General features: G+C 42.9%; 1 protein-coding gene across 2 annotated transcripts; it reads right to left on the reverse strand.

The window, feature by feature from the left end:
• Positions 1 to 169: 169 nt before the first annotated feature.
• RSBN1 (round spermatid basic protein 1) lies at positions 170 to 16305 on the reverse strand. 2 transcript variants are annotated; one of them, XM_051638885.1, is made up of 7 exons: positions 15861 to 16305; positions 11754 to 12424; positions 7703 to 7840; positions 7145 to 7287; positions 6186 to 6353; positions 5135 to 5243; positions 170 to 2137 (listed from the first exon to the last, which is right to left on the reverse strand). In XM_051638885.1, the coding sequence occupies exons 1-7, from the start codon at positions 16267 to 16269 to the stop codon at positions 1928 to 1930; spliced, it is 1848 nt and encodes a 615-aa protein (XP_051494845.1). In that variant the 5' UTR covers positions 16270 to 16305; the 3' UTR covers positions 170 to 1927. The 2 variants fall into 2 exon arrangements, with proteins under 2 accessions (XP_051494845.1, XP_051494844.1); XM_051638884.1 differs by lacking the exon at positions 170 to 2137 and adding an exon at positions 3155 to 4568.
• Positions 16306 to 16343: the final 38 nt, after the last annotated feature.

Genomic DNA, 16343 nt, shown 5'->3' on the forward strand with positions numbered 1-16343 from the left:
GGCCCCGGTACCGGCACAGGCCCCGCTCCCGGCCCAGGCCCCCGCACCGGCCCCGGGCGCTGTTGCCCTGGAGACCGGCGCGCTCGGCGCTCGGCTGCCCCGCCTGGCCCGCCCGCCCCGCCGAGCGCCGAGCGCGCCCCGCCCGCGCGGGAAGGAGCAGCCAGGCCGGTAAAGGACAAAATCAGACTTTGTTTATTAAAAAAATACTTTACAGGAAAAAATTCTATGCATTCCGTTGGACTATTTTACAAAGAAATAGCTTAACAGTTTGACACTGGTGTACAGTCAGCTCCTGGCAGCCGCGTCCCCGAGCCCCCCGGCCCGGGCTCCGCCGCCCCCGGTAAAACCGCCTCGAGCAGCGGCCAGCGGCGATAAATACACTAAGGCCGCACAAAGCAAACAGTCTTCCAGGCAATTGTACACGTCCTCTGCAGGCAGAGACCTTAGATAAATTAAAACCACAGAAAAAGTCGTAGCTGCCAATCCAAGTCAAATCAAATCACAAGAACAGCAACACAGAAATCTCTTTACATGTTGTACAGGGAAACCGGGAGCCCGCGTACGGCCCTGCCCCCGCGGCCCGGGCCCGGGATGTGCTCCGGGAGCCACAACCAGCCCTCAGCCGGCACCCCAGGGCGGAACCAGCCCCAGCACCGGGACCACCCCGGAACCAGCTGCCCCTGGGGGCAGGGGCTCTCAGCCCTGGGGAACCCCCGTGTCGGGGGGAGCTGAACCATGACATGCAGAACACTGACAGAGCCCTTTTCCCGTATGGCAAGATCTACAGCTGTGAAAAAATGTGGATTCTAAATCCCCTGAGAACACTCCACTGAGTGTCCCACCTTCCTGGAAGAGAACGTGTCAAGTATCTGCACACAGAGACTGGTCCAAAGGAGAGAGGGGACCAAAGCTAACTGGCATTTCATCTTGAGATTGCATTGTGCTAGTCCACCTCTAGCACAGCTGAGCCACTTGCCTTTACCCAATTTACATTTTTAATCAACAGCACTTCATTTAGAACAGAAGCCTGTTCTGTCTCTCAAAGCTGGTAGCTGAGCACTTGGCCAAGAGCAGTTCTCTCCAGCACAAAGCAAGAGCTCCTGGTTACCAGCTGGCAGACATGTCACAGGGCAGATCCTCAGAACAGAGAGCTGAGGATTCAGTCCTGTTCTTTATCTGTCTGGCTACTGAGAAGTATTGGAGCAACCCATGAAATGTGCCACTCTGATTATCTCATTACATGGGCTGTTTCATGAAATCTTAGAGAAATGCCAACAGCCAGGTATTTAACATGAGAGATACTCAAAAATATTTACTTGCACCTACCCAGAGATTTGTTTTTCTCAGCAAACACTGACTGGCTTGAACTTGTTACTCCATTTCTGAACAGCTATAGCTTATAAAAACTGTTATTATACATGTATTGTTCTGAAAAACATTTGCAACTTTCACATCAAGGCATTGTTCCAGTTCTGTGCAATGGAATTGAGCTTGAAACAATGGCCAGACAAGTTCAGGCATCAGCTTCATAACAATCCCTCATTCTTTACATCAGAATTGAGGTGGAGTCTGAAAGCAGTACATCTTTTTGGTTAAAATATACCAAAAGCTGATCATGTATTTAGGTAACAGATTTTTATAGTTTGCTCCCCTCTTCCTCCATCTTCCAAGCGTGCTAGAGCAGTGTCAGCAACATTCAAGTCATGTGAAGATACGTTTCTGTATTTAAATGTGACAGTGGGTACTCAGTAAACACACGGGACAAAGAGAGCAGGACATTCCTGGTCATGTCCCTCCATCTCAAGGGCTAAGTCACAGCATCTTCCTGCTATCTCAGGCTGCAGTCAGAGATTCCACTAAAGCTACAGTTTGGAAAGCAACAGGAGCCTGTCTGGTCTTTTTCCTTTATCCACCTGAAAACACACCATTAGAATTTAGAGAGGACTTCCAAATTTATTCCCTCATCCTCTGTTTTACCTTTCACAAAAAACAGACAAGGTGGTGTGTGGGGGCTCCCAATCTGCTCATTCTGCCTCCACAGTTCCATGTGCAGACTCACTGTAGTATCTGCAGGTTTGTCAGTTCCTGAGTGATTGCAGTGCTGGCTGCCAAGGACCGGCCCCTCATCGAGGTACCTCTAGGGACAGGACCAGAGACAGCAGGTGTGAGGGGTGGGATGGGCACTGGAAGACTAGTGGACTCCAGAAAAACGAAAGAACACCCTTGGGCAACACGATATTTGAACATGAGGGATTAACTGAAACCACTATTGCCTGTGAGGAATTTTACTTTGCACAACCCTTAAAGCTATGAAATTCCTCTCAACTTAAAAAGTGGAAATAACCCACCAGAGAACAGACGGCTCAGCTATGAACCAGCCTGGGTCATCTAGAATTTCTGCTAAGATTAAATTACACCCCTGCATGAATCACATTACTTTTCATCATAAAAGCTTTCCATTCTAACACCTTATTTACACAGATTACTAAACAAGTCACTACCACTTCAATCTGTAAATTAGTTTTAAATTGAAATATTTCCTAGTCCTCAATTTGTACCGAAGACAACACATACATACACATAAGGAGTAATACAGGTTCTAACTAATCACTGCAGTATCTTCTGATGATTATTTTTCTATCTGTTTAAAATAGTGACCTCTACACTGAGGTGCTAATATGTATATAAAAGCCTACACAAACAATATTGCACAAAGTAAGATTTATAATAGAGTAACATATTTTAGAGACCCTTATAAAGAGAATAGTAATAATTGATATTAAAAAGATGCATCCAGAACTAACACAGCATCTTTGCTTTTGTCTAGTCTAACATAGTGTTTCAAATCTTTCCTACCCCAGTGAGGATTAGAACAAATAACTTTATCTGGAGACACCTTAAGTTGCACCAAAACCCAAATTGTACTCTAAATGTGGGAAGGGGGAAGGGAGAAAGGGACTTTTCCTTCCGATGACTGGAAAGGGCAATAATAAACAGGATGAGTGAAAGTCAAATACAGATTACACGTCAACATCCAGAAATATTGAAAGATTATTTAAAAAACTGTTGATAGCTGACACTCTACACACTTAGCATGTGCCACTGATTCTTCCACAGTACCTGGGCACCCAGAAGCTACACATGGAAACAGCAGTCCAATGCCATAATACTTTTTATTGTGAAATAATAATACAGAACTTCCTAGAGTAAGGACAGCCTCTCTGTGTCAGTCAGATACCAACTCTGCTATATATTAAGTGCATCAGTACAAGGGAAGTGTGGTTCCATCGGACACGTTACGACCTGATCAGAACAAGCTGCCAAGTTGGTTAGTATTTTAAAGCCTTAAAGTGCTCAAAGATAGCAGTTTCCTCCACAAGACTACCAATAGGTTCTCTAATTTTGACACTAGTATTAATCATGTTCAGAGAAGATGTATTTCAGAAGCAAAACCCTCACACCAAACAACATAAGCAGTGCTATGAGAAGTGTTAGGTCAGTAAGTCATTGCATTTCAACAGGATCAGACACTTTCTTCAGTTAATTTTACAGATCACTTTTGTAGTAACTGTAAGAAACAGATCAATTTCTATAGCTTGTATATAAACCCAGCTCGTATATAAACCAACATGTCAAAAACAGACATACCAAAAATTTCACAAATCATCAAAAGTGCTGTGCTTCCTCTTTTTTTTTTTTTAAGCAATTAAAATGAGATGGGAAAGTCACTTTGCAAGTCTAGAAAAGCATCACTTTCTGGTGAAGATCAGAGATAAAGTAAAAGTAGGGAAATAACACTGACCAATATAGTTTAATCATTTTATGTTCCTGGAGGAATTTAATTCTGACTTTGAGGAGATATTCAATATCTCTTTACTTAAACAGAAAGAAGTGGTAGACCACTGTTACAGGTTGTACTAAGGGGTTAAAATACAACTTGAATTTTGCATAATCTGTGTAAAAAAGATATGCTTGACATTTTGGAATGTCACCTTTCTTTATAGAATTATAGGCAAGATTTCTCCAATAAAACATAAGCCAGTTATAAAACTATAACTTCACATCAAAATTTTAAAAAGCTGTTAAAAAAATGTTTGATTATATACACATCACACAGAAGAGTCTGCATGATCCTGTGGATTGTGTTGCTGATCAGACTCTATTTTAAAACCTGGAAGGGGCTGGGCCACCTGCTCTGGTTGCACAAGTCCTGTTACTGAAGAAACAGAGGAGAGCACCCCTGCGGTGAGCTGCATTCCTGCACCTGGCTCTTCCGACTCTATCTTTACACTCACACACTGGGGTTCCCCTTCAGGCTCTGTCTTTCCAGGAACACTACTGTTCAAGCTTGAATTGCTTTCTGCACTTTGAGAAGTCTCCCCCACAGGGTGATACTGTTTAAGTCTTATGTGCCAGGCTAAGCTGCAGACTGCTGACACTGTTTTGAACTGATGAATGACATTTCTAGGGATGAAGTAGATGTCATTGTCACACAACTGAATTCTAGCATAGCGAATGCCTTCCCGTCTCATTTGGTTTAGTTTGGCTTCATCCACCCATTGAACACACTGGGAGAAGGAAAGATGGTAAAGTTAGTGGTGTACTCGGGTTAAACAATTCAGCATCCACCTGCTTTCAATGTACTTAGTGTCTCAGTCAGAACAGTTCCATTTAACAGGTAAAACTTAAAATTTAAATGAGAATGGGTTTTTTTAAAATCAACAGCTAAGAGCATTCTACAGTTACAGCTGAAACAGCAGGCTCAGCACAAGGCTGCATGGCTTTAGCTGACAGGACTGAGTTCAGCTGTCTTTGCAACCTGAGACAACATCAGTGTATTAGAAAAAGCAGAATCAGGCACATGTGACTTCTTAATCCACTTCTAATTGTTTCTATAGCACATATCATGACTCACAGCATAAATTCCAGGTTGGTGGTAAGGAAAAGCAGATGGACTAGATGACTGTTGTAGGTCCCTTCCAGCTGAACTATTCTATTCTGAAATAGCCCAAGTGAGCTCTGAACTGAGGGCCACCAAGATACACAAGGGCTGGCCATGCCATGAGCCTGGAATCTACCAGAAGGTACTTTCAAAATGCTGAGGAAGGAGCTGTTACTAGGGGAGATTCGATACCTGTGACACTGGAGGTTCATGCAGGTCCAGCTGAAGTCTCTGTACAACATCAGTGAAATCCTCAGCATGAAAACAAACCACATCTTTGGTTATACGAGGCTGGTCACTCCTACAAAAATATGAGAATTCCAGGAATTTTTAAAGTATTTGACTTCTAGAAAATTATAGCTCTTTCCCACATAAACTTTCATTGAACCAATGACCTACTTCAGTTTTACACTGGGCATGAAGTCTTCTCACTTTTCAATACATGTATTATTTTGAAAAGGAGGTATAATTTTGTTTTGTTTTACTTGTTTCTTGATGTATGCACAACAGAAGTGTTCTCATGGACAAATACTATATAGAAGTGTCCAAGAACTAGATTCAGATTATTCTACCAAAGTTGTCTCTATGTTCTAGGAACCACAATCTGCCTCAATTCTTCCATTCTACAATTAGACAGAGTAAATCTGTATTACAAGTAAAAACATAAAGTAACAAAATAGCTCTGAATCTGAAGCAATGAGGAGCTGGGTTTTATTCAATGGTTGTGAAACACAGTAAAGGAAGTTCCAGCACCTTTTGTTCATATGAAAATATAAGGATATTGCTAATGATGCTATCCAATTTCTACTGGAACTGCTAGGAATTACAATGAGGCGATTCTACTTTCTGTGCAAGGTCAACAGCAACATCCTGGGCACATGAAATAAAAACGAAATGCAGCTGTGAAATAAATTACATTGAGTTCTTACATGACTGTTATAGAAGTCAGGATTAATACAGCTACTCAGGAAGAGAACAATCACAGGCATGGTATCTTAAGGCTAATTTTGTATGTCACTAAAATGTAGTTCAAACTGCTCTTACACCTTTTCTACTGCCTCAAGAAGAGGATAAAACAGCAGGCACAGAGCTTGTGGCTTTCAAGCTCTTGCCAGCATTTGTCCCATTACAGGGGGGACTATTTATTCTATGAGGCTCGTTTGCCAGGGAATTTTCTTTTTTCAAGAGAGAAAATGCTCAGATTGCCCCTCCTAGCAGGATGCCTGTGTTGAGTGGCACTCACCATTCCCCAAACTGAACAGCCTTCAGTACACCCACAGCCGCCGTGCTCTGCCAGTCGAAGCCCTGGCCCACGTGGTCAGCGTGAGCTCTGGTCCTGTCCTCAAACAGGACCTCACGGGGCTCGCTGGTTCGAGGTAGGTACTGGAGATTCTTTATTTCATTCATTGACCTACAACATGATACAAAATATTTTAGACTGCTAAAAACGTAAGTATTTGTATTAAAAGGGACCTTCAGGTGCTGTAGGCTTCACAAGCAAAGACCAAAGCACCTTCCTCTGATTTCTTCTAGGTGTTTATTTGATGAAAGATTGAAGCAAATGCAGCAAAGCACAATTAAGTTTATGAGATCAATCTTTATAAAACAAATCCAATTCACTTGTGCTGAAAGAATTCTTCCAGAACTTAATGGTATGTGAAACAGAGCTGTTTTAATAGATACTGAAGTTGAGTCATTTGGGAGTATGTCCAAAAATTCTGTTTGAAATTACACTTAAAATATGCTTCCAATTCTTTATCTCCCAAAATTCATTCTGCAGCACAGTCTTTATGAGAAGGATAGCAAGTACAGATGTACACCACAATGTCTCCTGAGAAGGCAGGCAGTGTTACAAGTGCTTTAGCACTAACATTAACACGTAACATGAACAGTGTTAGAATGTCTCCTGGTTTAGATCATTTCGCCTGCCTCCATCACCAAATGAGTTCTTTCCACAAAAATAAGATTAATAAAAACAAGTCTCTCGAAGGATAAGAAAAGAAAGCATTGATCTAGGACATACCACTGTGAAAACTTGTCTTATGCACTGAGCAAATTTGAAACAAAAATGAAACTTAAATCTGTGAATTAGCCTTCTAAAGAACTAGTTGCACATCAAGTCTCCAGGTTTTGTTCTCAGATCTAACACAGACACAGCTGCAATGTTTTACCTTTAACAGGGAAAGGAAAACAAAACATTACCGGCGCCGTTTGAAGGGCGATTTTGGCATATCAGCCGTGGGGATCATCTGCTCTCCTGGTCTCACCCACATGATGGGACCATCATCACTTTGTGACCTACACTGAAGTCTGAGACTGGAAAGAGTGCCCCAGGGCAAGGTCATCTAAAAGACAACAAAAACAAAACAACCCACAAAACACATAACACAAAACACTGGGTGAAATAGAAAAATTAAACGTCGCCTTCGGTAAAACTGGTTCAGATTTGCCCTCAGAAGAATTGCATAAAAACTAAAGTAAGTAAAAATATAGTCCAAGCTAACTTTATTAAACTTAGTCTTTAGGCAAGTAGATTATGTACTGCCTATGATAAGCTATATTCAATTTTTTAATCATTCACACAACTGTAGCTATCTAATTCAGTACCTTGCACTTGGACAGTGCCCCTCAGAAGCCCAAACAACAAGCTCATAAACAGACAAAAGACTTTATGGTTTCTAATTACTTGGAAATAAGAAATGTAGTTATTGTTTAAATATCTATAGCACTCTGAACATAACACCACAATTTACTGCTTACTCTGAGAAATGGAGATTCTTCTAACATATCTAGAAACTCTGGGAAGTAGTCCCCAACTTCTTCATCCACTGCTCCAACAAGGCTGATCTGCCGCATGGGTCCTGCTCTGTAGGTTCCACAGCAGTACGTCCGATTGACCTGAGTGGCCAGGAAGGAAAAACACCAGTACAGGTTTAGATCTGCTACAAGAGATGAACATTAATTGATATCACACACTAGGCCACAGCCGAGATGAATCCTGGACTCATCTACACCTATTTCACCAGAGATGCCATCAGGAATATGCACAAAGACTGCTTAGAAGAGATGCCTGCAGGGAATCCCAGTAGGAAAGAACTCCTGTCTGTACTACTGATAGGAAATACTTCTCAGTTTGAATAATAGCTAACTAGTATTTTACTAATTCAGTAACAGTTCAATGCTTCCAGGCTGACTGGAGAAAACTGACAAAAGTTTCACTGTGACTCAGTCCTTCACCAGAAACATTAAACTCTGCCAATTGGTGTGGTTAACTGCTGCTTCTACATTCCAACCTGGGTACTCCTGAAATATATGCAGTCTTCATGCCAGTCACGTCCTGTCAGCCTTTTTCCCTATGACTGAAGTGAAAACCTAGATGTCCTTCACACAGTGGTTCTGATAACATATACACAGACTTGGACAAAAAGCTGAGGAAAGGAGAGGTCTAGCTAGAAATCCAGTGCTCATGTACAACAACATTTTTAGGGTCACCACTTGCAATACAGCCTGCAGAAGCCTCACAGAAGCCCCCTGTGCAGCTCAAGGACTCTGCCTCCCAGCCCCCCACAGCCACCAGCAGCCTCTGGGTGAGCACATTCACTTTGTTCTTAACCATACAGGTTTTATGAACCAGACACTACCTTCAGAGGCTGTTTACTCTTTTTGGCTGTCGCCCTAGGAGAAAGTTACATCTCCAAATCCCATTATAACATTACTGGTAAAGGTCCATACCTAACAGCAGTCAAGTGGAACAGTTCCACCAGCAGCTGGAACACACTTCAGAGCAGCAGTTCTGGAAAACTGTGGCATTAGTGAAGTTCTGTGCACCTATGGGAGAGCTAAGGACTGAAATACTCTGGTCCTTAAGCCAGTTACCTTTAACTGCCTGGTACTACTTTAGTAACTGGAGACAGACTACTTCCATAAACCATCTGGTGAGATTCTCTAGTATTTCACAGGTGTTTCTCACACATTAAAATGAACTGTAAGGTTTTCAAAGAGAACTAAAAACTAGATGCTTTAACATTGTGAGGTTTTTAATGCATTGGAATGCAATGAAAAAATAGAAATTAATTCAAGAGCCACAACAGAGACTAGAAATACTTTTAGGAAATCTTGGATTTCAATGTTTTGGTAATTTTAATAGAACTTAAAGAAATATATACACTTGAGAATTAAGTGTGATGAAAGCTTACAAATCACTGTTCTGTGATTTGAGTCTTGAAAGCTCTTGGTCCAAGTGAGCAGCTCGAAACTGAAGCTTAGCTTTAGCACTAAAGCATTAGGAAAAATGAGCCTGAGCCAATGCAAGCAAAACAAAATCCAGAGAACATCGAAGCTTCATTATTTTAATATACTGAAATCAAACACTTATACTACAAATACATGCTGGAGTGCTTTGTTATAAACATTCAGTTTACATTTTTCTCACTGCCCTGAGAACAAAGAAATTCACCTTACAAGGAAGTTAATCATCACTAGATTTTTTTGAAGTCTTCCAGATTAAAGCCCTTATTTTGAATTGGAGACACTTCCTACTAAAATTCAGTTTGCCTGAAGAAGTACACAAACCAGCTGAATGCTGTACAAGCCAAAGGTCACGCTGACTTTCAGTTAAATTGCAGTTTACAGATCAAAGTTCAATTTCTTGACACCAAGACTCCAGGACTCAAGACCTAATGCCTGAAATCCCTTTGCCATAGTACAGTTCAGTACAGCAAACAAGTTCATGCATACAGAAAGTTCAACCTAAAATGTAGGTGACTTTTAACTTCAATTAAAAATATCAGTATTACAGCACACAAAACTGTAACATGGTTAATCCGTAAAGGCATTAACTATGAAGGGCTTTTGCACTGTACAGTTTCTCATACAGGAAGGTCCAGAAGCGAAGCTTAGCTGATTTCCCAACAGGACTACCATGGAATAGCAGTAAAACAGCCAGACAGATCCTCCTCACACTCTTGAAGGGCATTTCAGCTTTCTCTAAAGATAAGCTAGCCTGCAAAACTTGAGACTTGGCAGCATGCAGCTACCGTAGTTTAATCCACCATCCATCAAAACACATCAATTTTAAACTAGAAACTTCAGCACCACCTGCATTCTCTGAAGAGTCTCATTTCGGCTGCCTGTGGAGTTGTGAAACTAGACTTGTGTGTTTGCTCAGAGGGTGAGCCACACTCACACTGCAGCCAGAGAGGATTAACCCGGTCATGCTGAAGCCAAGTTTAGAGAGATGTTCTAGACCAACTGAACCTTAAGTCATGACTCACTCTTAAATCGAGTTTAGACAGTACTTAAAATAGAATTAATTGAAATACCAGCACAGACTATAACCCAGGGAATCCTATTATTTATTACCATACATGCCTCACATACGTGTTTATAGTATAAGCTGTTCACGTTCACAAGACTGAGACATTCACCAAGATAAAGTGTAATTGCTAAATACCCAGTTGACCCTGTTCAGCCATTTCAGGGGGTCACCTCATAATGATGTCACAGCACACAGATAAATCATTAATACAGAAGACTTTAAAACCTAACCTACAGACAAGTTTCACATCTGCAGAGCACAAGTGTATTGTGCAAAAGTGTTGCTGGTAGCAGCAGCTCGTGTGCTCAGACTGTTTATGGAGTACTATGAACTCTGATGCAGCTCTGTCAGCACAAAGCATCACTTAAACTAAGAAATAGAAGCTGATTTAAAATAAGTGCTGCAGCAGCTATTCATTGTCAAACATTCATAAGTGTCAGAGTTACTAATTAAATGGTATCTATGATAAACGCTGCAAAGTTTCAAAGACACAGCAAGTAACCCTGCAGTAACTTTCTGTGAAGTAGTAACTGTTTTTCCCACACAAACCTTGCTTATGCACTTGGCAAACTCTGGTTCTCTCCAGATCACCCATCCACAAGCACTATCACTTCAAAATCCATTGCTAAAGAAGGTATGTTCCAAGAGGACTGAAGTGCCACCTGCTACAGCGGTTCAGGTTTCCAACAGGGCAACCAGTAAAAGCAACAAAGGTCTTGAATAAAGACTTCGAAAGGAAGCAGCGACTTGAATCTGTTCTCAGACTCAACCCAGCAGGAAGAGGTTTCACTCAATCAGAAACAAAAGTATCTAAACCTTGATATTGCTGCATATACACTGATACTTCTGAGCCTGATCAGAAGCTCAAATGCAAGGTCATTCTGGTGGGATCTTCAAATTAGCTTAGTGATTACTGTTGCATCCATTTAAGTTACATAGGAGATACAGTTTGAGAATTTAAAATAGCTTAAGCCTACTGTGGAAATTTAGGTTGTGTACCATATTAAAGCCTTTTTAAAAGGGAACTAAAAAGCCATTCTAGCCACCTCTCTGAAGTGGGAAAGTTTAAACACCCAGCATCAGCTACAGAGAGAAATCACAATGATAAACCAAAACCCAATGTCACTGCAAAAAACCAAACAGATTTATTGACTAGAAAAAGCAGTGTTAGTTTTTGCAATCTATACAACTCTTAATGGAGACTTGCCTATTGTTTTGAACAATGTCACTGCTCTCCCAAGGCTAGAAGATCAACTGAAAGTCTCCAAGATGGCACAGCTGGCAGTGTCTAAAATGTGATTCAGTAGGCACAGAAGAGCTTTGAGCAGAAATAGCAATAAGCAACACAGTAGCAGTAGCCCCAACAACATCTTTTTTCATCTGCTTAGAAAAAAAATCCGTGCCTCACCTAATTTAAGCCATTCCTGCTCTCAATTAATGAAATTAATCACATCTTGGTGTTGTGCAATTTTTATGCCTCTAAAAAGTTCTTACCTGAGAGTGAAAATTTGAAATTGTTGTTGTTTCAATATCTTTCTTGCCCAAAATTTCCATTTTCACTGGAGTGTTAGGAAAGTTAAAAGCAAAGTAATCCAGGAAGTCTGGTAAATAAGCAGCTGCTCCATGTACTATGGCCAAGGCATAGTAAGCTGCATTTTTATCGTTTTCACTGAATGACAACGCGAGGAACTCCTCTGCAAATCTCTCCATCTCCACTGGAGACAAAAATGAGAGTTCATCCATGTAAGCATGAAGGACCAGAGCACCACCATTGGACTGATGTTCCTCATGAATGAAGTTACTAAATTTAGTGCCAGTTTTCAAGAAGCTGCTACGGACAGAATGCTCCTGGTGTGTCACAAATGGTGTTTGTACTCCCTGGGGTATTCGATATTCCTGCATACCCAAATTCAGCCTGCAGAGCTGCTCATCCTTCAGATACCGGAAGGATTCCTTGTTCATTTCCAAGTTATCACACTGTCCTTGAGACAGAGTCTCCTTGTCAATGCGAGTGAGTCCAGCACACACAGTCTGCACTTCTTTGTTGTACATCTTCAGGCGTTTCCCCCTCATGTCTTCCCGATGTTTCTTTTTCTTTTTTTTCTTTATCTTCTTCATAATATGACTGTCAGCTCGCTGCGTTTTGCCATTTTCATCTGGAGTTTCTATCAGCAACAATAAACAGAAGATTAAAGCTCTGCCATTGCAGTATATTCACCCCAAAATAATTGACCTCTCGTTTGCTAAAGCTGTACCTTCTCAGGAAGATTGAACAGTTGCAACACCCTGATTTTTAATTTACAAGGCTGAATTATACAACAAAAAATGCAGTACACCTATTATGGAAAGAAAGCCTTGAATTAAGAAAAATTTCCCTAATATTTCAGAAATATTTCCATTTTTAATAGACTTATTAGACTACCTTTAGAAGGAGTCCATATTTCAGAACATCTATAATTAAGTACATTAATAACTTCTGATATTTAAGGCAGTGCTGTGCAGGGAAAGAGGATAAACAAGTATGTGTAACAATTAAACATTGTTTAGTTACAAAACACTTCCCTGATTTTAGATACACAATATAGAAGCAAAAGAGCACAACTGAAGAGGTACAAGAAGTATTGACATTTTAGATGTAAAAATACTTAAGAGTTAGCTTTCTGGCCAACAACAACAACAACAAAATCTTAAGACTGCTGATCTTTTGTATTAAAGGATCTGAATAATCACATCCACATCTTCAGCTAGTTTTTGCTAGTCTTATAGTTAACTATTCAGTTAATTCAGAGCTGGAAATTAAGAGGTTGTTGTGTCGCTTTTTTAAAGGTTAGTCAATCTGTAAAAGACTAAAGGCTGAGAGATAAAATGCAAAGGAATAGTTTTGTTAGGCAAAGTATAACAGTTTAATTGCTCATCTTTTAGAAAGAAAAACTAATTCACATAATATTTAGCAAGTGACGATGGCAGTTAGAAATCTTGATCATCCAGCTGTTAGAAAACTCACTTGCCAAGACAAGATTTTAATCTGCCTGAATCAAAGAACTGCTTTATGCCAACAACGTGCATAAACCTCCCAGAGCCGCGTTACCAGGATCGCTGTAGGGATCAGAACCACCTGCTGCTGAACAACCTCTGACTGGAAGATGCAATAGATGAAGCTCTTCAGTTCCCAGCAGCACGGGGCTTTGTGCTAACATTTCCTTTCTCTGTCTGCAAAGCTATCAAAGTTGTATTCCCTTTCTTCTCTTGCAGTGCTTGAGGAAAATAAACACGTTTTCTGAAGAAAAGGTGTAACGATAAATCCACGCAGCCTCAAGTTATTTAGTCCAACCACAGTATTAACTACATCATTACTAGTAGATGGTTGACCTTCATAACAGCCTGGTGTAACGAACAGAATTACTCATGAAGTAAAGAAAGAGTCGATTGCTTAATACTAACTTCATACAATTGTCTTAGGACCTGAAATACAAGTTTTCACAGTGCTGCTGTTAGCCTTTACTAACAGCAAATACCCTTATTTTTACATTACACCTCAGGAAACCAGGAAAAGCAAGGTGGTAGCACTTGACTGGGTAAAGTCGACTGAAACAGTTCTTGGAATAAGCTTTTTTAGATGTCTCATAAGTTAAGCGTGCACAAGCTCATGCAGTCACTGAGCTCTCAAGTACAGATTCTGCTTTACTAACTACAGTGACTTACTGATCACACAGATCTTCCTTCTGGTGGGACCAGAGAGTCGAAGCTGAAACTAAACACAAGTTTCATGCCACCACTGAGCTGTTGGGAATACTTCTCTGTATATGTTTCTCAGTTAATTTTTGGTTGTTAGAGTGTCTTATTTTAAGCATTCTTATTTTAGATATAGTTTAAAAACCTCAGACATACACTAGTTTTTTATCACAGAATGGTTCAGGTTGGAAGCGACCTTAAAGGTCCTCAGGTTCCAACCTCCCTGCTATGAGCAGCGACACCTCCCACTAGACCAGGCTGCACAAGCCTCATCCAAACTGGCCTTAAACACCTCCAGGGAGGGGGCAAACTAATTCAGAGTATCCTCCTGTTTGAAGGTGTTCCCTAAAGCTGACATACACCTAGCCCTCTTTGCATTTTGGAACCTCCATTGAGCACTGATCTAGTTTTCAGGATAAAAGCTAACCTGACTGCTGCTGTATCTGCTGAACACAGCTGCTAGAGACAGTAACCTCTGTATAATGAGAAGCTAGACAGTGATGTTATGGCAATACCCGACAACTTAAAGGAAATATAATTTTAATTATTCCTTTAAATACATTGAAAGACTCCAGTACCTCAAAACCAAAAAGCTACAACCAGGTCATCAAACTATGGGCTCTCACAGTGAGTTAGAATAACAGCAGTGTGAATAACTCAGCTAGTCTAAAACTATAGGACACCACATAACTGAGCACAGCAAAAACACCACAGATGTTCATTGTCATCTCAGGCCAAAAAATAAGAACAGTACAGTCAAAAGAAACTGACAGTTTAATTATATCACATACAGAAATAAAAACTGATAGTGAAAGACAAGAAAAGAAATCCAGCCCCAGCATATCTGAGTTTGCAAACAACTTTGCTGTGCAAATCTGGAATTCAGATGGTAATTTTAACAATGTTTAATAAAAAAAGGCCTCATTTGACTACTGGGTTAGAACTGACAAACAGTGACATCCCAGTCTACAAAGATACACTACTTCTGTAGCTTTATCAACAGTTATCAAGCTAGACATTTACAATCCAGTAGCCTTTGTAATAATTATTCAAACAGTGGTTTATAAGTATTGGGCAGTAGTGAAAAATCTCTCCCACAACAGTTTTGCTTGTTCTTAGGGCAGCACTATCCAAAATTTACAGTATAGAGCTAACACTTGTGGGCATATGCATCTTTGGTTTCTTTAGCACCATACCTCCACATATACTGGAATATAATTCACAACATAAAATCTTTATTACAGCAGCTCTTGCAGTTGCTTTCTATCTATCTTGCTCTCACCAAGAGGCTTTTTACTACCACGAATTTGTGAGTAGAATCAACAGTCAGACTGTAATGTTAAAAAAGTGACCCACTTTCCCTTTTCTCACAAAATCCAGACGTTTTGGCCTTGTTAGAGAAACTTTGGCCTTCTCGTACGAGAAACCTCAGGGCACCCAGAAACCCCGCAGCAACCCCCTACCACCAAACCACCCGAGCTGCAGTTTCTCAGCCCGAGCAGTCGCTAGTGCGAGCACCGGCGGCGGCAACTGCGCTGTCAGAGCAGAGCGCGGGTGCCTGGGACCTGCGCCGAGGGCAGCTCCGCCAGCACAGCCCGGGAGGCGGCCGCGCTCAGCCCCGCGGTGCAGCCGCGGCCGCCGCGCACGCACAGCCCGGCAGGCTCCGGCCCCGCCGGCTGCGGGCACTTCTCTCCGCTCCCGCCTGCGCGGGCGGCCGAGGCCGAGCCCGCAACTCCCCTCATGCCGAGCCCGGCGCGTACGAGGCCGCGGCCGAGCGAGGCGGCGGGCGGGCTCCGCCGGGGCCGATCCGCGGCGAGGGCCGGTCCGGGTGCGCGGGCAGCACCGGTTCCCCCGCCGCCCCTTCCTCACCTCGCTTGCTGGGCCGCCCGGCCGCCCCGTCCGCGGGGCTGCCCCGCCTCGCCTTCTGCGGCTGCCCGGCGGCCGGCCGGCCGGGCTCGGGGCCGGGGCGATGCCGGTGGTGGTGGTGGCGGCGCTCCTCGAGCGCGGCGGGCGGCGGCAGGCTGAGCGGGGAGAAGGTGAAGAGCCCGGCGGCGGGCAGGCCGGGCAGGGCGGCCGGGGGCAGCGGCTCCGCCGGGCCGGGCCCCGCCAGCAGCTGCTGGCTCAGCCGGGCCCGCTTGCCGCCAGCCGCCTCGCTGGGGGGGCCCCGCCGCCGCCGCCCGCCGCCGCGAGGCCGGCCGGGCCGGTCCCCCGAGGGGAGCGGGGGCGGCTCCTCCGGGGCCCGGGACACGGCGCGCACCGCAGCGACCTGCGCAGCCATTTCACGGGCTCCCTCACCCACATTTAAATGGCCCGAGCGCCCGCCGGCACTGCGCAGGCGCCGCGCGGCGCCCC

The sequence above is a fragment of the Apus apus genome, chromosome 23, assembly GCF_020740795.1.
Source record: "Apus apus isolate bApuApu2 chromosome 23, bApuApu2.pri.cur, whole genome shotgun sequence".
NCBI classification, from domain to species: Eukaryota; Metazoa; Chordata; class Aves; order Apodiformes; family Apodidae; genus Apus; species Apus apus.

What these genes read in the sequence shown, in the direction of transcription:
- RSBN1 (XM_051638884.1), bottom strand. Translation starts at nt 16,269, where the DNA reads ATGGCTGCGCAGGTCGCTGCGGTGCGCGCCGTGTCCCGGGCCCCGGAG. An exon ending in TCGCCCTTCAAACGGCGCCG is followed by an intron (nt 6,354 to 7,144) that starts GTAATGTTTTGT and finishes ATCATGTTGTAG; the next exon opens with GTCAATGAATGAAATAAAGA. An exon ending in GCTGTTCAGTTTGGGGAATG is followed by an intron (nt 5,244 to 6,185) that starts GTGAGTGCCACT and finishes ATATTTTTGTAG; the next exon opens with GAGTGACCAGCCTCGTATAA.